This window comes from Oryctolagus cuniculus, chromosome 6 (genome assembly GCF_964237555.1).
Source record: "Oryctolagus cuniculus chromosome 6, mOryCun1.1, whole genome shotgun sequence".
NCBI lineage: Eukaryota > Metazoa > Chordata > Mammalia > Lagomorpha > Leporidae > Oryctolagus > Oryctolagus cuniculus.
In genome coordinates, this window is record NC_091437.1 from 120,201,852 (window position 1) to 120,225,705 (window position 23,854).

The 23,854-nt window shown below is 42.5% G+C and overlaps 1 protein-coding gene across 1 annotated transcript in view; it reads left to right on the plus strand.

Moving 5' to 3' along the window:
• Positions 1–1,771: 1,771 nt before the first annotated feature.
• The window catches only part of INTS8 (integrator complex subunit 8), a 72,006-nt gene continuing 49,923 nt past the window's right edge, over positions 1,772–23,854 (plus strand). Inside the window, exons 1-10 of the mRNA XM_002710696.5 lie at positions 1,772–2,108; positions 3,413–3,587; positions 5,643–5,783; positions 6,090–6,161; positions 9,300–9,351; positions 11,636–11,818; positions 15,845–15,952; positions 18,485–18,640; positions 22,264–22,364; positions 23,434–23,575. Coding sequence (XP_002710742.1) covers positions 1,979–2,108; positions 3,413–3,587; positions 5,643–5,783; positions 6,090–6,161; positions 9,300–9,351; positions 11,636–11,818; positions 15,845–15,952; positions 18,485–18,640; positions 22,264–22,364; positions 23,434–23,575 — 1,260 coding nt within the window. The 5' untranslated portion in view covers positions 1,772–1,978. The remainder of the gene's footprint in view (positions 2,109–3,412; positions 3,588–5,642; positions 5,784–6,089; positions 6,162–9,299; positions 9,352–11,635; positions 11,819–15,844; positions 15,953–18,484; positions 18,641–22,263; positions 22,365–23,433; positions 23,576–23,854) is intronic.

The following is a 23,854-nucleotide window of genomic DNA, read 5'->3' on the forward strand; positions in this document are numbered from 1 at the left end:
ATGCGGAAACCTTTGGCAAATTATAATTCTGCAATCTTTACTTTTCTCAATGGCTGAAAGGTAGTTAGAGCTGATTATAGGCAGAAATAATAATGTACAGTGTATGGAAGTAATATGCAAATTGAAAAGTACTATGTAATATTAGCTAACATTTATCAATATTTCTAGGTGGCAGATCCTCTTTAATAGGCTTCCCTGGATTGGTTGTTGTGGGCATTTGAGGAGTGAACAAGCAGATGGAAGACCCCTCTCTGTTACATTGCCAAAGAAAGAAAGGAAGAAAGAAATCTACTAAAAAAAGAGAGGCTTATCTGTATTATCTCATTTACTTGTATTATCCTTAAGCTGTGCTTCTTAATGTTTTTTAAAAAATTATTTATTATTTTCACTTTATCTGAAAGGCAAAGAAAGAGAGAGAATCTTCCATCTTCTATCCATCCAATGGTTCACTCCCTAGATACCCACAAGAGGCAGGGCTGGGCCAGGCCAGGGTCATCTCCGTCTCCCACAGGGGGTGGCAGAGACCCAGTTATTCCAGCTGTCATCGGCTGCCTCCCAGGACACACTTTAGCAGGAAGCTGAATCAGAAGCGGAGCAGCCAGGGCTTGAACTGGGCACTCTGATGTGGGATGCAGGTGTCCCAAGTATCCTAACCACCAGTCTAAATGGCTGCCCGCTATATTTAAAAAACTGTGGCATTCCATTGCTCTGTATATAGGATAGCTATAAAAAGACTTAAAGAGCAATAAATATACCACTTATGCTAACTTTGAAATAAATATAGTGTTGAAATATTTGCAGGATTGAAGACTGCAGACTTAATGAGTTCATAAAACCTTCTATCACCCCAGCTTTACAAATATAGGCGCCTATCCAAAGTGAATGGTAGACTTGAAAGTTTACATTCTTGGGGCTGGTGCTGTGGCTCACTTGGTTAATCCTCCGCCTGCGGCGCCGGCATCCCATATGGGCACCCGGTTCTAGTCCCAGTTGCTCCTCTTCCAGTCCAGATCTCAGATGTGGCCCGGGAGTGCAGTGGAGGATGGCCCAAGTGCCTGGGCCCTGCACCTGCATGGGAGACCAGGAGGAAGCACCTGGCTCTTGGCTTCGGATCAGCGGGGTGCGCTGGCCGCGGCGGCCATTTGGGGAGTGACCCAACAGAAGGAAGACCTTTCTGTCTCTCTCTCTCACTGTCTGTAACTCTGTCAAATAAATAAATAAAAATCTTTAAAAAAAAAAAAAAAGAAAGAAAGCTTACACTCTTAACGCATTTCCCCCCTTTTCATTGTGAATAAAAAAATACAAGAACATTGCCAGTGGAGGTTAATGTAGAACAGGTTTAATAATCCTCTAGCGAGGATATCAAGAACAGTAATTAGGAGCTGAATATTGACAGCTGGTCCTGCGACACAGGGAAAGGCGGGATCGCACTGTCCGCTGTCATCAGTCCAGAAGGGGGCGGAGGCTGCTACCCACCATGGCGGAGGAAATCTTAGAAACGAAGTGCGGAAAGTGAAAGCTCACACTTTGCCTGGCTCACAACTAGAACTCGTCGTGCTTTTGTCTCCTAAGAAAACACCAAGGCCCCTTGCAACCCCAGGTGGAGTTGCTTCAGTTTCTCCCTGACGAAATCCCAGAGAACCCGGAAAGCCCACTTGCAGGTCTGCGTCACGCCGCGCCGTCTCCCAGGGCAACCGGGAGAGGGCGTGGCCCGGCAACCTGTCCCGCCCCCTTCCTACGACTCGAAGAACCATTGGTCCGGGGGCGGGACGACTGCGGTGGCGGCGGCGCAGCGAGGCGGATCCAGCTGCTAACTTTGGCTGGCTCGCGTCGCCATTTTGGGTTGTGTGAATTTCCGGGCCTTTTAGAGTGAGGCCTCTTTCCCGGAGGGTGTCGCGGACCGCAGATCTGAGGCCCGAGTCCGAGTGTCAGGTTGGAGCCAGGAAGTGTCCCTGGAGGTAGCGGCGGCGGGGGCAGGATGAGCGCGGAGGCGGCGGACCGGGAGGCGGCCACCTCCAGCCGGCCCTGCACTCCGCCGCAGACGTGCTGGTTCGAGTTCCTGCTGGAGGAGTCGCTGTTGGAGAAGCATCTGCGTAAGCCCTGCCCCGGTAAGCGGGATGCGGCTAACGGCGTTGGGGCCCCGGCCTTCCTGGAACCCCGAGTCTTTTAGGCCGCCTGAAGCCGCGGTGTGCAAGGCGTGGACGGGGCCCGAGCCCAGGCTAGAACGTCCCCGTGCGGGCACAGCCGTGGAGGGTCACAGAGAAGTTCAAAACAAAGGCCCTCCCGCCCCCCGAGGGGCGGACTCGTCGCTGTCAGCCGTCCGCGTGGGTCCTCGCCGCGTGTGTCTTGTGTTTGCTTGAGTTGGCGAGCCTGGTAGGGACGTCGTCTTTGCAGAATCCTGGGCTACATAAATTCAGAGAGGTGGGCAGCTAACAGTTGTGCTGATTTCCCGACGCGAATTAGTTGCTACCTTAGCTCCTTAGCTGTTTTGTTCCTCAGTGAGGGGAACATATTCCAAAGTTGGGCTGTATATGAAAATACTAAAATCTTTGAAAGCCAAAACTGCTGTACAGTTGTAAGATGGTTATGCTTTAGTGATGGTAATGATAAATATACTAGTGAAGGAGGCATTGTCGAGAAAGGAGGAAAACTCCAGGCATTTCTGGAACGGGGTACTGATGTGAAAGGCTAAGCTCCTTGAATAGCATTTTACTGAGTTCAGATCCAAGTGAAATAAACCAGTCCCAAAGGGACAAATATGTTCTCCCTGATCCGGGACAACTAACTGAGCACCTAAAAGGAAACCTGTTGAAGTGAAATGGATACTATGAGAAACAATGACACAATCAAAAAAAAAAAAAAAAAAAGTCCAAGTGTGGCTTGTTCAGGGTCATAGAGCAGCCTTATCTGATGGAGACACTTATCTTGTGTCTTGCCTTTTTGTTGTTGTTATTTGAAAGGCACAGTTAGAGAGAGAGGGAGAGCACTTCCATCTGCTGGTTTACTCCCCAGATGGTGACTGGTAGCACCTGGCCAGGCCAGAAGCTAGGTAGGTAGGTGGTGTCCTTTATTGGGCATTGGAGGAAACAGGTGCAGAGAGGTAGCTTGATGGAGGTCCCTGCGCCTGTCAGAACAAGAGTTCTAATGCCTGCAAATCTTTCCTCTAATTGACACTAGTTGTTTGCTGAACTGGGCATCTGTAACTATTACGTTCTCTGGGAAAGGCTTCATTTTGCGCTAATTTGTTATCCCTTCCATCTTAGGATTTCCCAAGCATACTTCTTGTATATCATGTTCCTGAGTCATTGTAACTGTTTATATTCCTTTCGTAGTGACAAATCAATAGGGTGAATCGTTTTGGGTGTTCATAAGTAGAACTTCAATTGGGAATTCATTTTCTTTTGAATCCTAGATCCAGCACCAGTTCAACTTATAGTTCAGTTTCTGGAACAGGCTTCCAAACCTTCAGTTAATGAACAAAACCAAGTTCAACCTCCACCTGATAACAAGAGGAATCGTATTTTAAAGCTACTCGCTCTTAAAGTTGCTGCACATTTGAAGTGGGACTTAGACATATTAGAGAAAAGGTATGCAAGAATTAAGAGAAATTTCATTTGAAGTACTTTTTAGATACTTTGATTTACCTATATATGCTTTTATGATATTGACCTATAAAATGAAAATTGTTTTTTGTATATTCTTGATGAAATACACATATTTTTCTTTGTATATTTTTTAAAGATTTATGTTTATTCAAAAGAGTTACACAAAGAGAGGGAGAGAGCGATCTTCCATCCACTGGTTCATTCTCCAAATGGATATAATGGCTAGGGCTAGGTTAGGCTGAAGCCAGGAGCCAGAAATTTCTTCCAGGTCCAGGGGCCCAAGGTCTTGGGCCATCTTCCTCTGTTTTCTCAGGCACATTAGTAGGGAGCTGGACCTGAAGTCCAACAGCCAGAACTGGAACCAGCACCCAAATGAGATGCTGGCGTTGCAGGCAGCAACTTAACCCACTGTGCCACAACAAGTATTTTTCAAGATTTCAGAGAAGGCGTTTGAATGTTAGGTTAACTTAAATCACCCTTTCAAGTATAAAGTTGATGTTACCAGTAGTGAGGCAGTTTATTAATTTTATATAGTAACCAGAGAAAATTCACACCTAAATTATTTTAAATGTTTCACTTGACTTTAAAATATCTGAAGAAAATGAAGTGAAGGAAGGATATTGCATAATACTGATAATTTGCTATTGAATAAATCAGTTAATCTTACAGGTCATAAATCAGTCACTATCAAACCATTAAAATAACTGATTAGAATCAGTGCCTTTTTTTGGACAGGCAGAGTTAGAGAGGTTCACCCCCCAAATGGCCGCTGCGGCCGGCGCTGCACTGATCCGAAGCCAGGAGCCAGGTGCTTCTCCTGGTCTCCTATGCAGCTATGCAGGTGCAGGGCCCAAGGACATGGGCCATCCTTCACTGCACTCCTGGGCCACAGCAGAGAGCTGGACTGGAAGAGGAGCAACCGGGACAGAATCCAGTGCCCTGACTGGGACTAGAACTCTGGGGTGCCGGCGCCGCAGGTGGAGGATTAGCCTAGTGAGCTGTGGCACCGGCCAGAATCAGTGCTTATTTTTAAAAAATAAATACACTTAGGGCTATGATTAGAAAATTATTAGTTTTCCTCTCCTTCCCCTCACAGTTAAACAGAATTATTTATTTTTGCTTGAAAAGCAGAGAGACAGGTTTTTTTTTTTTTTTTTTTTTTTAGGTTTATTTATTTATTTGAGAGGTAGAGTTACAGAGAAAGGGAGAGACAGAGAGGTCTTCCATCCACTGGTTCACTCCCCAAATGGCCACAGTGACTGGAACTGAGCCGATCTGGAGCCAGGAGCTGCTTCTGTGTCCCCCACTTGGCTGTAGGGGCCCGAGCAATTGGGCCATCTTCTGCACCTTTCCCAGGTAGTTGAGCAGGGAAGTGGAGCAGCCAGGACTTGAACTGGTGCCCATATGGAATGCCTGTGCTGTAGTGATATAACATGCTGTGCCACAGTGTGCACCTTCGTGAATAGTATTTAAAGCCCCTTTTTCACTATGTATTCTCTAGCATTAAATGTAATTTTTTAAATGAATTTTTAATGTAAGGGGAACATTTTCATTAATAGACTACGTGGCAGCAGATAGCAATTTGTAAGAAATAATAAGGCGTATCTGAGAGAATTTCAAATATTGAACATTGATTAGGTATTTGGTGATAAGCCCATTTTAATTTTTTTAGATGTGAACAATACTGTGATTATATTAATAGTTCATTTTTTTTAGATATATATGGAACTTTCTGTGAAAGAAATTGTTTGGGAAGTGGGTAAGAGAAGAAATAAAACAAGATTGACCATGAATTGATAGTTGTTGAAATTGGATGATGGATACGTGGGGGTTCGTTTACATTGTTCTGTCTACTTTTGTTCATGTTTATATTTTTTTGTAATAAAGTGTGAAAAATATTCTCAACTTTGATAGGTAAACCTGAAGATTTGACCCTTAAACAATGTAGTTATGTTCAGTGAAGATTTGGAATTGTGCATTTTGTGTTTTTTAGGCAGTTAATATGCAAACACGTATCTTTTGCTTCTTCCTTTTAAGTTTGTCTGTTCCAGTATTGAACATGCTACTGAATGAACTGCTCTGCATCAGTAAAGTTCCTCCTGGGACAAAGCATGTGGATATGGATCTGTCCACGTTACCACCAACTACTGCCATGGCCATCCTTCTCTACAATAGATGGTAAACTTTTCTGTAGACCCAGAATGTGCTGGGCAACCTCTGTTTAGTTGTACTTTCAGTGATGCATGTTTAAGAGACCCCTGCTGCCCCAGAGCTATCTCAGAGGATCTTGGGAACTACGAATCTGATTGTAGAGAACATTTGTGACTGCATAGATGAAAAGCATTTTGCTAAAAATATGAATAATTTCTAATGTATGTATTATATCTCAAAATCTCAAAGTTTATTATGCAGATCTTAAAAGGAGTACTTGAAAAAATAATTGAAATGATATGTTAAATTTTCTTTTTCCTATTTTTTCTTTAGGGCGATTAGGACAATTGTGCAAAGTAGTTTTCCTGTCAAACAGGCAAAACCTGGACCCCCTCAGCTGAGTGTGTAAGTTGGCATTTACTTGACACTTTTTCCTTCAGAATTAAAAAAATTTGCAAATTGTGAAAAACCCTTAATACAGAGGAGATAGAGCAAAAATAGGAGGGCAGAAGAACTGCATGGAGGTTTGTTTGAGGAGTTGGCGAATCAATGCTCTCGATTTCTAGAGTGAGAGCTCTGGAAAAGAAGGGGCGGGGGAAATGGGGAATTGCACCTTTCATCTGGAAGTATTAAGATGGTTTTCACAGTTACCTCAAAGATCCTTGTTTTAAATGTCGGAAGATCACTTTTAGAAATTATTTACTAGAAAGACAGGTTTTCCATCTGCTATTTTACTTCTCAAATGCCGGCTACAGCTAGGGTTGGACCACACTGAAGCTGGGAGTCTGCAACTCTATGCATGTGAGTGGCATTAATTATTAAGCCATCACTGGGCCAGTGTTAGGGTGCAGCAGGTTAAGCTGCCATCTGCAGTGCTGGCATTCCTTGTGGGCTGCTCCACATTTGATCCAACTTCCTACTAATGTTCCCGGGAACGCAGCAGAAGATGGTCCAAGTGCTCAGGACCCTGTACCCACATGGGAGATCCAGAAGAAGCTCCTGACTCCTGGCTTGGCCTTTGTGGCGTGAACTAGTGGATGGATGATCTCTGTCTCTTCCTCTCTCTGTAACTCTTTCAAATAAATAATATTAAAGAAAAAAAAAAAAAGCCATTGCCTACTACCTTTCAGGGTGTGTAGTAGCAGGAAGCTAGATTGGAAACAGGTGGAATTTAAACCCAGGGACTCCGATATGGGATGTGGATATCCCAGGCAGTGTCTGTGCCAAACTCACCCCATAATATATATATATATATATATATATATATATATATATATATATATATATATATTAGCTTAGTATACAAATATTAATTGGGGCTGGTGCTGTGGTGCTGCAGGTTAACGCCCTGGCCTGAAGTGCCGGCATCCCATATGGGTGCCAGTTCTAGTCCTGGCTGCACCTTTTCCGATCCAGCTCTCTGCTATGGCCTGGGATAGCAGTAGAAGTCCTTGGGCCCCTGCACCCACATGGGAGAACTGGAAGAAGCTCCTGGCTTCAGATCGGTGCAGCCCCAGCCCTTGCGGCCATCTGGGGAGTGAACCAGTAGATGGAAGACCTCTTTCTCTGTCTCCCCCTCTGTCCATGTACATCTCAATTAAATCTTTAAAAATATGAATCAAGATACAACCAAGCTTTCATAATTAATATTTGTGTACTTTTAAAATTTTAAAGATTTATTTTATTTATTTGAAAGAGTTACAGAGAGAGGTAGAGACAGAGAGAGAGGACCAGGCTGAAACCAGGAGCTAGGATAGGAACTCCATCGGGTCTTATGAGAGTGGCAGGGGTCCAGCTATTTGGGCCATTTCCACTGTTGTCCCAGATGCATGAGCAGGGACCTGGGTCAGAAGTGGAGCAGCCAGGGGCCTGCGCAGTGGCACACTAGGTTAATCCTCCACCTGTGGTGCTGGCATCCCATATGGGTGCCGGTTCTAGACCCGGTTGCTCCTCTTCCAGTCCAGCTCTCTGCTGTGGCCTGGGAAAGCAGTGGAGGATGGCCCAGGTGCTTGGGTCCCTGCACCTGCATGGGAGACCAGGAAGAAGCACGTGGCAGCCATTTGGGGAGTGAACCAATGGAAGCAAGACCTTTCTCTCTGTCTTTCTCTCTCACTGTCTGTAACTCTACCTGTCAAATAAATCAAAATAAAATCTGTAAAAAAAATGGAACAGCCAGTACTCAAACCAGTACCTCAATATGGGATGCCAACTTTGCAGGTGGTGACTTAACCCTCTGTGCCACAACATTGGCCCCCATATCTGGATTTTTAAACCTAATTGTCAACTTCTGGGAAGCAGCTTATCCAGAATTTGACATAGTTTCTAATTCAGTGTAATTGAGTGCTTTTTAAAATTCTTTTTAAATTTCATTAGAGGGAGAGACTAGAGAAAAAGATAAATGAGAGCTCACCCATCTGCTGGTTTAGTCTTCAGATGCCAGCAAGGCTTGAAGTCCAGAGTAGGGGACCTGGACATAGATGGCTGGGATCCAATCATTTGCTGCCTCACCAGGAGTACATCAACAGGAAGCTGAAATCATGAGCAGATCTGGGACTTGAACCCAGGCACTGTAATGTGGAACACTGGTGTCCCAACTAGTGTCTTTAACAAGTAGGGCAAGAACTGACCTGTCTATGAACTTTTGTTGTTAGTAGGTTCTACTCCTTTTTTTTTTTTTTTTTTTTTTTTTGAGATTTGTTTATGTGAAGGGCAGAAGTACAGAGTACAGAGAGAGGCAGAGATAGATCTTCCATCTGCTGGTTCATTCCCCAGATGACTGCAACAACTGAGGCTGGGCCAAGTTGAAGTCGGGAGCCTAGAACTCCATCTGCATATCCCACATGGGTGGTGGGGGCCCAAGCACTTGGTTTATCCTCCACTGTTTTTTCCAGGCTGTTAGCGGAGAGCTGGATCAGAAGTGGAGCAGCTGGATATGAACCAGTGCCCGTATGGGATGCTAGCTTTGCAGGTGGTGGCAGCTTTACCCACTGTGCTACAATGCTGGCCCCAGGTTTTACTTTAAATTGGGGATTTTCTTTTTAATGAATAGCAAATGAGAAAATACTGGTGAATTAAAGACATACTGAAAGTTGGGGTTTTGTTTGATTTTTCAAGCTTAGAAAAAATAGCATTGAAAATACATGTATTAAATTGAACCTCAGGGCCAGAGCGCTGTGGTATAGTGGGTATCCCATATGGACACTGGTTCGACTCCTGGCTGCAGTGCTTCTGATCCAACTCTCTGTTGTGGCCTGGGAAAACAGTAGAAGATGGCTTAAGTCCTTGGGCCACTGCACCTGCATGGGGGTTCTGGAAGAAGCTCCTGGCTTCAGATCACTCCAGCTCCAGCCGTTGCAGCCATTTGGGGAGTGAACCAGCAGATGGAGGACCTCTCTGTCTCTGCCTCTCTGTAACTCTGCCTTTCAAATAAATAAATAAATATTAAAATAAAATAATAAATTGAACATGACTTTCAAAAATGGTGCTTTTAAGTTTTCAATTTTTCAGTTTGAATAAATTTAATACTTCTCATTTCTTTTTTAGTATGAATCAAATGCAGCAGGAAAAAGAGCTAACGGAAAATATTTTGAAAGTGGTAAGTATTAGTATCAGTTACACTGACATTTCTGGAACATGTTTAGAGCATACATGCTTCTTAGGTGTATGAGAGTTGTTGAGGTTCAGTGATGTCAAGGTTTTTAATGTTAGAATATGTGTAACACTGTATACATGTTTTTTAGCTTTGCTGGCATTTTTCTACCTGTTCTGTTGACTCTTTCATTATATATGTGTGCACATATATATATATTTTTTTTAAATATTTATTTATTTGAAAGGCAGAGTTAGAAAGAGAGGGAGAAACAGATCCATCTTCCATTTGCTGTTTATTCCCCCAGTGGCTACAATGGCCTGAGCTGGGCTGATCCGAAGCCCAGAGCTTCTGGGTGTCCCATGTGGGTGCAGGGGCCCAAGGACCTCAGCCATCCTCTGCTGCTTTCCCAGGTTCATTAGCAGGGAACGGGATCAGAAGTGGAACAGCCAGACTTGAACCAGCACCCATATGGAATGCTAGTGCTGTAGGCAGCGGCTTTACCTGCTACGCCATAGCACTATTCCCTGTTTCATTGTATTGTAGTAAATAGATCAATCAGTCTTAGGAATGGTAGCTTTATATTGTTTTGTGTTCTTAAAAAATTCTACACTAGGGGCTGGTGCTCTGACTTAGCAGGTAAAGCTGCTGCCTGCAGTGCTGGCATCCCATATGGGCACCAGTTCAAGACCTGGCTGCTCCACTTCTGATCCAGCTCTCTGCTATGGCCTAGGAGAGCAATAGAAGATGGCCCAAGTGCTTGGGTCCCTGTACCCACGTGGGAGACCTCGAAGAAGCTGCTGGCTTCAGCCTGAACCAGTCCCTGCTGTTGAAGCCATCTGGGGAATGAACCAGTGGATGGAAGATGTCTCTTCTCTCTCCTTGCCTCTCTCTAACTCTGCCTTTCAAATAAATAAATAAACCTTTTTTAAAAGTTTCGTAAAATAAAATTAAAAAAATTTTACACTATTTTAAAATTAATCATATAATCAGAAAATTATAGCAGTCATTTTAAAATTGATATGCTTAATGTCAAAGGAAAAATGTAGGAGGTTCTGTAAAATGACCTTTGTAGTCAACACCTATAGTGTTAGATACCTTGTAGATAGAGGGACTGGGTAGTAAAGATAAACCGTCTGTATGTTTGTAAAACAAATCTGTAATATTTTCAATATGGAAACAAAAAAACCTACATTATTTTATTGTTGCTACTTAGAGCTTAGTAACATGACTGGCACATTGAAGCATACAAATATTTCATTAAAAATTAATTAATTTATAAGGCAGAGAGCGAGCTTCCATCCATTGGTTGATTCACTTCCCAAATGACTGCAAGGGCCAAGCTGAAGACAGGAACAAGGAGTTCCATGTGGGTCTCCTCTGTGGGTAGCAAGGCCCCAAGCATTATCCAGTGTCTCCCAGATGTATTAGCAAGGAGCTGGATTGGAAGTGGAGCTGCGGAAGTCCTACTGCACAACACCTGCTCCAAATGTTTTTTCCATAGGTCGAGTGAAACAATGCAAATCTTCTTTGTTAAAAATTTTATTTAGTTTTATTTATTTGAAAGGTAGAGAAAGATCTTCATCTGCTGGTTCATTCTCCAGATGCCCACAATAGCTAGGGCTGGTCCGGTCTGAAGGGAGGAGTTAAGAACTCCGTCCTGGTCTCCTGTGTGGTATCGGGGACTCAAGTACTTGAGCCCTTTATCACCTGCTGCCTCTCAGGGTCACATTAATAGGAAGATAGAATTGGGAGCAGAGGCAGGAATTGAACCTAGGCACTCTGATATGGGATGTGGGTATTTGAAGTGATGTCTTAACTGCTATACCAGTCGCCCACCCTTGAAGTAGTTTTTTAAAATTTTAAAAAATTTATTTATTTCATTTGAAAGGCAGAGTTAGAGTGATATCTTCCATCTGCTGGTTCACTTCCCAAGGTGGTTGCAATGGTGGTTGACTTTCCAAGTGTGCCAAGCTGAAATCAGAAGACCAGAACTTCATCCAGATCTCCCACATGTGGGTTGCAGGGGCCCAAGCACTTGGGCCATCTTCTGTTGCTTTCGCAGGCTCATTATCGGGAAGTTGGTTTAGAAGTAAAGCAACTAGGGCATGAACTGCCACCCATATGGGATGCAAGTATCCCCAGCAGTGGCTTAACCCGCTACGCCACAACTCCAGCCCCAGCACATTTTTTAATAGCTCACAACACTAAGTTACTAGGTATCCTATAAGTATTTTTTGGTTAATATAATTAATTGCAGTTTTTGTATTTTATTTACTAATTGTTGTAGCTAAAAGAACAAGCTGCTGATTCTATCTTGGTACTAGAGGCAGCCCTAAAATTGAACAAGGATCTGTATGTCCACACAATGAGAACTCTAGATTTATTGGCCATGGAACCAGGCATGGTAAATGGAGAAACTGAGAGTTGTACTGCTGGATTGAAAATCAGAACTGAGGAAATGCAGTGCCAGGTATTTATTTCATACTTAATTTATAGCAGTGTTTTTGGAAAGTATTATTTGAGATCATCACGATATTTTTAATTAGAATTTATTTTTTGCCCTTTTATGTTTGATTTTAAGATTTGTCAAAACTTTGCATTGTATTTGATTCGTAACTTTATTTGAGATTTTCCTGAAAGGAGTGGAAGGGAAATTTCATGTGATCTGCTGTCACTGAAATAGTTTCTCAGTTGTATTTGGGAGGCAGAGTTTAAATCCTGAGGACATAGTTGAGTATGGAAGTGACTTGTGTTGTTAGAAATCTAATCAGAGTGAAGAAAAAATACTGTGCTAGATATTAAAGAATCTAAACCCCTACAGAAAGTGTCCGGCCTTTTAGTGAGCTTAAATTTGTCTACTTTCTCTAACTTCAACTGCCTTGTTCCTCTGACAGCTTTCAGTTAATGTTTACTGTTTAATAATATTTTATTTTTCCTTGCTGGATTGTAAACTATTTCAAGTCTCATATTCTGTATCTTTTCTAAAACCACAGAACCTTAAGTCTAATAGGAATTTTGTGGTTTTTTTTTAAGATTTATTTATTTATTTGAAATATAAATAAATATTTACAGAGAGGCAGAGGGGGGAAGAGAGATCATCCATCTACTGGTTCACTCCCCAAATGGCCACAATGTCTGGAGCTGGGTTGATTTGAAGCCAGGAGCCTGGAGCTTCTTCCAGGTCTCCCACATGGGTGCAGGGACCCAAGGACTTGGGCCATCTTCTGCTGCTTTCCCAGGCCATAGCAGAGAGCTGGATCAGAAATGGAGCAGCTGGGACTTGATACAGTGCCCATGTCGGATGCCAGTGCTGCAGACAGTAGCTTTACCTCTACACCATAGTGCTGGCCCCTTAATAGAAATTTTAAAATAATTCAGTGATTGCCTAAACAGGGTCACTAGGATAGTGGCCTTTTAAACTGTGTTCTTTTTCTTGTAATTGTGTGAGTTGGCTTAGCTATGTTCATGTCTATGTCTCATACTGGAAAGAGGCAGAAATAGTTATGACAGTGTTGAGACCTATTTAGATTAGTTGGTTTCTAAACTAAAGCCCATCATTGTTTTTCCAGAGCTGGTGAAATATAATTTACAGTAAGGGTAGTAGTAATGAGGTTTTGATACCTGGTACCCTTTTAACTCATTGGTTGAACTTGTGTGTAGAAAGGTATCTGGTATTGTTTCAAAGCTGTTGGTGACATTTTTGATTTTCACAATATGGTGAATGAGATAAACTGAAGAACTCCTAAAAGAACGAACCCAGATGTACTAGATAAACTTTATAAAAGTTTCTTTAAATTACATAGTAGAGTCATAATTTCCTTTTTTTGAAATAATGATAATATTCATTTCCTGGCCTACTAATATTTAAAATATATTCTTTTTAAAAAAATGTTTATTTTCATCTACTTGAAAGGCAGAGTGATGGGGCATCATGCAGGGGCAGGGGCAGAGAGAGAGAGAGTGATATCTTTCACCAGATGATTGGCTCTCTGCCAGGGCTGGGCCAGAGTGAAGCCAGTAGCCATGAATTCCATCTGTATATCTCACATGGGTGACTGGGGCCCAACGTTATCATTGGCTGTTCCCCAGGATACATTAGCAGAATGTTGAATTAGAGCCAAGTAGCCAGGACTTGAACCAGCATCTCCAAATGGTATGTGGGTGTTCTGTGCTGTTGCTTAACCCACTGTGTCACAACACCTGCTCTTATACGGTTTACATTACTGAAATTGACATAAGACTCAACAGAAAAATCTTGAAGTTTTTTCCCAGAAAACCAAATGGTGTTACTGTTGTTGACAGCAGCATTGTTTTTAGGATTTTTTTATTTTGTTTTTAATCTGTTGACTACCTCTTAATAACTTCAGCATTTAAAACTCCTTTTAATAGCTAGTCAGTTATAGTAATACTTGAGAATAACATTTTGATATTTTATACTCAGTCTTTGCCTGAAAAGAGGGAATTATCTAAAACTGTAATATGTTTGCGTGTGTGTGTTTGTGTGTGTGTGTGTGTATGTGTGTATTTACTCCTTTACTATCCCCTTACCCAAATGGGAGGTGCTGTCTGGAATGAAAGTCAGTCAGTCAATATGGGATAAATAGCACAAAGCATGTTGAAGGGGCTGAGGAAATTAATCTTAATTCATTGAATGAGACAAAACTATCTGTAAAGCACATCAGTAAGGCATGGTTACATAATTATATAATAGTATGAGACACCATTTCAGCTTAGGGATTGGAAGAGGAATAAGTATCTTTTTATTTAAAAAAAGATTTATTTTTTATTTATTTGAAAGGCAGACTTATAGAGAGAGGAAGAGAGAGAGAGATCTTCCATCTGCTGGTTCACTCCCCAAATGGCCACAGAGGCTGGGTCTGGGCCAGGCGAAAGCCAGTAGCCAGAAGCTTTTTCTCAGTCTCCCACTTGCATGCAGGGGCCCAAGGCTTTCCCAGGCACATTAGTGGGGAGCTGGATCAAAAGTAGAGCAGCCGGAGCCAGATCTGTGGCACAACTGGTTAAAACCCTGTATGGGGTTGATTCCAGTTCTGGCTGTGCTACTTTAGATCCAGCTCTTTACTATGGCCTGGGAAAGCAGTAGAAGATGGCAACAAGTCCTTGGGCCCCTGCACCCACGTGGGAGACCTGGAAGAGGCTCCTGGATTCAGATCAGCTCAACTCTGGCTGTTGCGGTCATCTGGGGAATGCACCAATGGAAGGAAGACCTCTCTCTGGCTCTGCCTCTCTTTGTAACTCTTTCAAATAAATCAAATAAATCTTAAAAAAAAAAAAAAAAATGGAGCAGCCAAGGCTGGAACCGGTGCCCATATGGGATGCCAGCCTCATAGGTGGAGGCTTAACCTGCTACACCACAACACTGGCCCTGGAATATAACTGGGTATCACTCTAGAAAGTTATTAGAAAAAATAAAAATTCTGTGATTAGGAAAAGATAACTGGAAACATATTTTTTTATCTGGTTGAATTGCGGAGAGACAGAGAACTCCCTATCTGCTGGCGCTGTCCCAATTGTCCACAAAAGCTGGGGCTGTGCCAGGCTGAAACCTGGAGCTAGGAACTCAGTTTGAGTCTCCCACATGGGTGGCGGGGCCCAACTACTTGAGTCTTTGTTGCCTCCCAGGGTGTGCATTAGCAAGAAGCTAGAATCTGAAGTGGAGTTGGGACTTGTACCCTGGGACTCTCACATGGGATGTGGGCATCCTAAATGGCATCTTAAGTGCTGTGCCAACCAAACACCTGCGCCATATTGTCATTTTAAAGCTGTTTTTAAATTTACTCCAGCCAATCAGTTATGGTGGACACTGCCTCCCCTTTTTAAACAGACTCTACAGCATCTGTTCCTCTCTTATGTTGGAAGAATTTCCTGCCTTTGAGACTTGGTGGGTGGCAGAGCCTGCTTGCTGTGTAACTAATTGAAAACTCCCAGATAGTGGCTTTCTCTGTCCCGCCTGCTTGAGGATAGGCATGTCAAATAGATTTGATGACAGATGAACTTTAGACTGTGAGGTGAGTCAGGAACTAGTAAGTAAAAGAAGTGTGGGATGCAGAGTCTGTTATGTTGGTGGGTAGCAGCAATAGTGACAGTAAACTCTAGTTTTCAGGAATGGTAGCGGCAAGAATGTAGCTAGTGCTCCCGACTGTGTGTTTTGTATGCTGTGGAAGGCTAATGTTGACGAGTTCTATAGTGGCATGCATCTTCACTGGACAGTGTGGACTCTTGTCCTGACTGCATATCTCACTTGCCCCTTTTGTTTCCTAACCTAGTTCTTTGGCTTTCACCGTCTTCCTTTAGGCTACCTAAAGCCAGTCATGGTTATTTTCTGTTACTATTGACAAAGAGCATTGATTGTTCTCTGAAATTTTTTTTTTTCTATGTCCTTTTTTTCCCGTGTGTTTTCCTGAGGTAAACTTGAGTTCTGTCAGCTCTTAAGTACATCAGCAGTGATTAAGCAAATTGGTTTGTATTACCATTTCAGGTGTGTTATGATTTGGGTGCTGCATACTTCCAGCAAGGCTCCACAAACTCAGCTGTCTATGAAAATGCCAGAGAAAAATTTTTTAGAACAAAAGAACTAATTGCCGAGGTAAATACAACCATGTTAAGTACATAATATTTAGTCCCTTAAAACATCTATGGAAGTTCAAAAAAATACTAAAAGCTGGTTTTAAAGAATCTATTAACCACCTGGAGATAATCCCTTTTAGTATATTTTCTTCCTTTTTTTTTTTTCTTTAAATTTTTGTGCAGTTAAGCTCATATATATACTGTTTTGTTTTTTTGCTTAAATTTTTGGATAAGTATATTAAATGTATCATTCGATTAAGTGGCTATACTCTGATATACTTCATTTATGTTCTATTTGAGCACTTAGGTTATTTCATCTTTATTTATTATAAACTTGTAGTATTTATGCCTCCAAGCATAAATTTTTTAAATTTTACATGATTTCAACCCATTATGTCTCACCATCCTATGTATAAGAATCTGTAAAGATGTAAATTGAGCAATAAACATACCACTTAATAGCAACTTTGCAACAAATATTATGTCTGAAATTTTCACAGAATGGAAAATTTTGGTATTTATTGCCATTTCAAGTGTTTATGGGCTAATTTTCTAATCACCTTGTTAATGGTTCTTAATTTTATTTATTTATTTATTTATTTAATTTTTGACAGGCAGAGTGGACAGTGAGAGAGAGAGACAGAGAAAGGTCTTCCTTTGCCGTTGGTTCACCCTCCAATGGCCGCCGCGGCCAGCGCGCTGCGACCGGTGCACTGCGCTGATCTGATGGCAGGAGCCAGGAGCCAGGTGCTTTTCCTGGTCTCCCATGGGGTGCAGGGCCCAAGCACCTGGGCCATCCTCCACTGTACTCTCTGGCCACAGCAGATAGCTGGCCTGGAAGAGGGGCAACCGGGACAGAATCCGGCGCCCCGACTGGGACTAGAACCCGGTGTGCCGGTGCCGCTAGGCGGAGGATTAGCCTAGTGAGCCGCAGCGCCAGCCCGGTTCTTAATTTTTTTAAAAGCTATATTGTATAGAAAATTGGCTTCCAGGTACATTTCTCTCAGTATTCTAATCAGTAGTAAGTGTCTTAAAATTTTTGTATTTTGCTAATGGGTAAAATATATCTTTTATAAATTTGTTTTTCCTTAATTGCTAATAAGGACAAACCTTTTTATGTGTTTATCATTTGCATTTTTTTCCATTCAGGCTACTGAATTTCAAAGTGTATAACTAGGTTTTTACGTGCCTGGAAAACTTCCTGTTTCAATCTCATTTCTTTAATAGAAACATTGATTTAAATGCCCAACAGGTTTAATTCAGATCTATTTTTTTTTTTAGATTTACTTTTATTTATTTGAAAGAGGGAGAGAGAGTGAAAGGTCAATCTTCCATCTGCTGGTTCACTTTCCAAATGGCCACCAATGGCCAGGGCTGGGCCAGGCCCAAAGCCAGGAGCCAAGAACCTCCTCCAGATCTCCCTCATGGAGACCATTTTCTGCTGCTTTCCCAAGTGTATTAGCAGGGACCTGGATCAGAAGTAGAGAAGCCAGAACTCAAACCAGCACTCATGTGAGATGGCAGCAATGCAGATAGCAGCTTAATCTTTTATGCCATGTTACTGACCCCAGTTTAGATCTATTCTAGACCCATTAGGAATTCCCATCTTGGGGACTGCATTGTTTAACAGGTTAAGCTGCCTATTGTAATGCTGGCCTTCCAAAAGAGTGTGAGTTGAGTCCCTGCTGCTCCACTTCTGCTCCAGCTCCCTGCTAATAATGCCTGGGGAAGCAGTGGCAACCAGGAGCTGAGTGTTTGGACTCCAGCCATTGGGGCTATTAGGGGAGTGAACCTCTAGATGGATGGGAGATCATTTCTCTGTCTTTCCCTCTTCTTCTCTGGCTCTGCCTTTCAAATAAATAAATCTTAAAAAAAATACCTAATACCTTTTTTATTTTGAGGAACTCATCAGATTTATAATGTTATAGCATTTCAAGTATAATAACTCAAAATTCACTATTTTTCAAAATGTGTCTTTCTGTGAAAAATTTTATGTTTTAGTAGAAGGGTTTTTATTCTTTCCATTTGAACTATGATTATTTTATTTTTTATTGCCTTTAAATATCTACTTGACACATATATTTTAAAATGTTTAAGCTTGATTTTAATATTGTTCACTCATTGTTAATGTCTAACTTGTCATACCTGCTTTGAATGATATTAATGTCCACCTTTTGTTTGTTGGCCTGAAAATTCAGAACTAGAGATTGGCTAATGTTTTTTGTAAAGGGCCACATGGTAAATATTTTAAACTTTGTGAGCAAAATTTGTCATCTTTTGCTTATTCTTATTTTTCTCTTTCCTTTCACAACTCTTCAAATCCATTTGCATTGCTTAGGTGTTGCTGTTAGCTCAGATGATGAACAACAACAGACTGGGGCCCAATTTCAGTTGTAAGCAATAGTTTGCTGACTCCTTCTGTGACCTTTAACTTTTTCATTTTTTTAGCTCTCCAGCTTGGAATTTATTGCTATTAAAATGCACTGTGAGGGTGCTGGACTATAGTATATATTACATTAATGGATAATGATATATACCTCTTACTTTACAGATAGGTTCATTGTCTCTTCATTGTACCATAGATGAGAAGCGGTTAGCTGGCTATTGTCAAGCATGTGATGTTCTTGTACCTTCTTCTGATAGTACATCTCAACAGTTGACTCCATATAGTCAAGTCCATATTTGTTTGAGATCTGGCAGCTATCAGGTAAGATACATGATAAGATGTAATTGTGGGGACTGGTGTTGTGACATAGTGAGTAAAGCCACTGCTGCAGTGCAGCATACCACATAGGCTCTTTTTTTTTTTTTTGACAGGCAGAGTGGACAGTGAGAGAGAGAGAGAGACAGAGAGAAAGGTCTTCCTTTGCCGTTGGTTCACCCTCTGATGGCCGCCATGGCTGGCGTGCTGTGGCCGGCACACCGCGCTGATCTGAAGGCAGGAGCCAGGTGCTTCTCCTGGTCTCCCCTGGGGTGCAGGGCCCAAGCACTTGGGCCATCCTCCACTGCACTCCCGGGCCACAGCAGAGAGCTGGCCTGGAAGAGGGGCAACCGGGACAGAATCTGGCACCCTGACTGGGGCTAGAACCTGGTGTGCCGGTGCCACAGGTGGAGGATTAGCCTAGTGAGCTGCAGCGCCAGCCACCACATGGGCTTTTGTTACCTACTTGGGAGACCTGGGAGAAACTCCTGGCTCCTAGTTTCTTGCTGGCCTAACTCCAGCTGTTGCAGCCATGTAGGGTGTATACCAGAGGGTGGAAGATCTGTCTCTGTCTCTCCTGTTTCCTCTTTCTCTCTTAAGTGCCTGCCTTCCTTTCTTTCTTTTTTAATTTATTTATTTGAAAGTCAGAGTTACAGAGAGAAGGAGAGGAAGAGAGAGAAGTCTTCCATCCACTGGTTCATTCCCCCAGGCTGGAGCTGTGCTGATCCAAAGCCAGGAGCCAGAAGCTTCTTCTGGGTCTCTTACGCAGGTGCAGGGGCCCAAGGACTTGGGCCACCTTGTACTGCTTTCCCAGGCCACAGCGAGAGCTGGATTGGAAGTCGAGTAGCTGGGACTCAAACCGGCGCCTGTATAGGATGCCAGCACTGCAGGCGGTGGCTTTACCCACTATGCCACAGCGCCAGCCCCTCTTAAGTGCTTTTGAAATAAATTTTTTTTTTTTAAGATTTATTTATTTGAAAGAGAGAGGGGAAGAGACAGAGAGGGAAGTCTTCTATCCGCTGGTTCACTCCTCAGATGGCCACAACAGCCGGAGCTGAGCTGATCTGAAGCCAGGAGCCAGGAGCTTCTTCCAGGTCTCCCACATGAGTGCAGGAGCCCAAGCACTTGGGCCATCTTCTACTGCTTTCCCAGGCCATAGCAGAGAGCTGGATTGGAAGAGGAGCAGCCGGGACTAGAATCGGCGCCTGTATGGGATGCTTCTGCTTCAGGCCAGGGCTTTAACCCGCTGTGCCATAGTGCTGGCCCATAAATAAATCTTTAAAAAAGAAAAAAAGTGCTGGTTGCTTGTATAGTGGCATAGCCAGTAAAGCTGCTGTCTGCAATGCTGGCATTCCATATGGGTGCTGGTTTGAGTCCAGGCTACTCCATTTCTGATTTCTGATCCAGCTCCCGGCTCATGCCCTGGGAAAAGCAGTGGAAGGTGGCCCAAGTATTTGAACCTCTGCCACCCACATGGGAAACCTGAAAGAAAGCTTTGGCCTGGCCCACCACTGGCTGTTATGGCCATCTGGAGAGTGAACTAGTGGATGGAAGACTTCTCTTTCTGTCGCTGTCGCTGTCTCTCTGTAGCTCTGACTTTCAAATAACTAAACAAATATTTAATAAAAAAATGATGTAATTGTGTGGGCTGGTGGTGTGGTCTAGCAGGTAAAGCAGCTGCCTGTGACAACAGCATCCTGTATGGGCACCGATTTGCATCCTGAGTGCTCTACTTCTGTTCCAGCTCCCTGCTAATGCAGTGGAAGATGGCCCAAGTGGTTGGGTCTCTGCCACTATGTGAGAGACTAAGATGAATTCAGCTCCTGGCTTTGGCTTGGCCTAGCCCTGGCCATTGTGACCATCTGGAGAGTGAACCAGTAGATGGCAGATAGCTCTTTTCTGTTTTTCCCTCTCTCTTTGTAACTTTTTTAAATAATTTTTTTTTTTTTAAAACATTGGGTTGCTAAGAAGGGATAGTGGAATTTATTACTATAGCTATGTTTGCAGGAATATCTTAGAAATTATATTCAGCCTTTTCTAAAAAATTTATTTTTTATAAGGCTGCCAGGTCGATGGGCACCCCTCTTTTTTTTTTTTTTTTTTTTTTTTTTTAAAGATTTATTTGTTTGAAAGGCAAAGTTACAAAGAGGCAGAGAAAGAGAGGGGTCCTCCATCTTCTGGTTCACTCCCTAGATGGCCGTAATGGCTGTAGCTGCGCTGATCAGAAGCCAGGTGCTTCTTCCGGGTCTCCCATGTGGGTGCAGGGACCAAGGACTTGGGCCATCTTCTACTGCTTTTCCAGGCCATAGCAGAGAGCTGGATCGAAAGTGGAGCAGTCGGGTCTTGAACTGGTTCCCATATGGGATGCTGGCACTGTAAGCAGTGGCTTTACCCACTGTGCCACAGTGCTGCCTCGTATTCAGCCTTTTACTTAAATAGGATTCTCTATTTGAACTGCAGGGATTTTTTGGTGGTTGTTTTAGCTGATGAAGCAATAGCTGAACAGCTATAGCAGATGTGTTTTCTTACATTTGGAGAGTAGCTGACTTGCTTCTGTGGACCCCTACATTGCTTGTATTTTGCTATGTAGGTGAAATGTGATGGTTCTGTAGTTTTGAAACCATTTTTGTCACTTCTTTAGAGTTAACCTCAGATTAGCTTTAACTGCAGAAATCCTCCGCCTTCTCTCACTATCACCTCTTTTTTTTTTTTTTTTTAAGATTTAGTTATTTTATTTGAAAGAGTTACACAGAGAAAGGAGGAGAGGCAGAGAGAGAGAGAGAGGTCTTGCATCTGATAGTTCACTCCGCAGTTGGCCACAACGGCCAGAGCTGTGCTGATCTGAAGCCAGGAACCAGGAGCTTCTTCCAGGTCTCCCACGTAACACCTCTTCTTTCTGTCCTCTTTCACTCCAAGATAAAGAGCTGAGAAGTCTGTGTAATGATGTGCATATTTTCTGTAGTTCATTAAATATATTTTAAACCACTTATATTTTCTAGAATTGTTTTTTCACATTTTTTTATTTGAATTATTTTTAAAAGCTTGTTTTATGAACCAAGTTTAAAGGGAATGAAAGAGGCTGGCTTTAGGGCATACGGAGTTAAGCTGCTGTGAAGCTGGCATCCCATATGGTTGTTGGTTCAAATCCCAGCTGCTCCAATTCTGATCCAGCTCCCTGCTAATGCACCTGGGAAAGCAACAGAAGATGACCCCAGTCCTTGGGCCCCTGCTAATCATGTTGGAGACCTGGAGGAAGCTCCTGGCTCCTGACTTCTGCATGACCCAGCCCTGGCTCTTGTAGCCATTTGGGGAGGGAACCAGTGGATGGAAGATCTTTTTCTCCTTTCCTTTTCTCTCTCTTTGTAAGTCTACCTTTAAAATATAGCTGACTTGTCTATTATTGACTAATTTTTTTCCTTGACTCTCATTTTGGTCCATGATTTTCAATTTTTAATAAAAGAGGGGTATTTTTACCTTTAATGTAATTTTAGGATTTTAGAAACAGTCTTACCAGTGAGGTGTTTTTATGTTTTTCTTCAACTTGTATTTTCCATTATAAAAAGACTTTTAAAGTAAAGAAACTTTGCCAAGATTTTTGAGCTGGATGTAATTTTTTGTATATGTTCTAGGAAGTAATCCAGATTTTCATTGAAGATAACTTACTCTTCAGTTTACCTGTCCAGTTCCGGCAATCAGTACTAAGAGAACTCTTTCAGAAAGCTCAACAAGGGTAAGAAAATTGAAAGTTAATTTTTGATTTTTGAATAAAAGATTATGTGCATTGTGACACCTAAAACACCTCCAAATTACCTTTGAGCCTGTGACATTGCTCTGAATTATTTTAATACAAGGGAATGAACATAGCCAGTGGAGCAGGAGCAGTGCTGAGATTTCTTCATCTAGTCTGTTTTACTGTTTATTTACTAAAAGATTTATTTAGTTGAAAGTCAGAATGTGACACATATACACAGAGAGGGAGAGACAGTGGGAGAGATTTTCCAGCTGCTGGTTTACTCCTCAAATGGCCACAACAGCCAGGTTTAGGCCTGGCTGAAGCCAGGAGCCTGGGACTCCATTCAGGTCTCCTGTGTGGGTGGCAGAGCCCCAGGCACATGGGCTGTCTTCTGCATTATCCAGAAGCTGGATCAGGGGCTGGGACTTGGTGTAGCAGGTAAAGCTACCGCTTGCAGTGTCAGCATCCCATGTTGGCACTGGTTCGAGTCCCATCTGCTTCATTTCTGATCCAGCTCTCTGCTATGGTCTGGGAAAGCAGTAGAAGATGGCCCAAGTGCTTGGGGCGCCTGCACCAGAGTGGGAGACCTGGAAGAAGCTCCAGGCTCCTGGCTTCGGATTGGTCCAGCTCTAGCTCTTGCGGCCATTGGGGAGTGAACCAGTAGTTGGAAGACCTCTCTGTCTCTCACTGCCTCTGCCTCTCTTTAACTCTGTGTTGCAAATAAGTAAATCTTAAAAAAAAAAAAGCTGGATCAGAATCGGAGCAGTCAGGACTTGATGCTGCTAAATGCCCCATATTGCTGACTCCTCATCTGTCCTGTTCTAAAAGTGCTTGGAGGAAAAAATTTATACATAGAATTCAGTTCTGTTGTCTAATCTGTAGATTGTCTTGATAACTCAATTTGTTCTGCTTTTTCCTTTTTTAGGATATTTACAAGTATGCTTAAACATTCTAAGATCTTACCACTCAGGAGTAAATGAGTAATTCTTATGAGTGATGTTTTATAATGTATGCCTTTCTTTTATAATGAAAATAACATTAGTGGATTTATTTTTTTATTCTACAGAAATGAAGCTCTAGATGAAATCTGTTTTAAAATCTGTGCTTGCAATACAGTCCGTGACATACTGGAAGGTAGAGCAGTTAGTGTTCAGTTTAACCAGCTGTTTCTTAGGCCTAATAAGGAGAAAATAGACTTTCTTCTTGAGGTAAGACATTTTTTTACCCCATTTGATTGGTAGTTTTGCTTTAAGTTTACCAGTGACTCTCCTGGTTGCCAAATTCAGTGCCTCTTCTGTCCCATCTGACTTGCCTCTCTGTAGCTTGTGTCAAGACTATTGACCCATTGTTCTGCCTTGTCCTCTGTTCTTCTCTAGTTTTCTTTCTTTATGTTTTTTGTTAGTCTTTTTGACTAAGGAATCCATCTCCTTAGTCCTTCATTGACTTTTCTTTTGCTGTCCCTTTAGTGTTGTTGTTTATAGAATTTT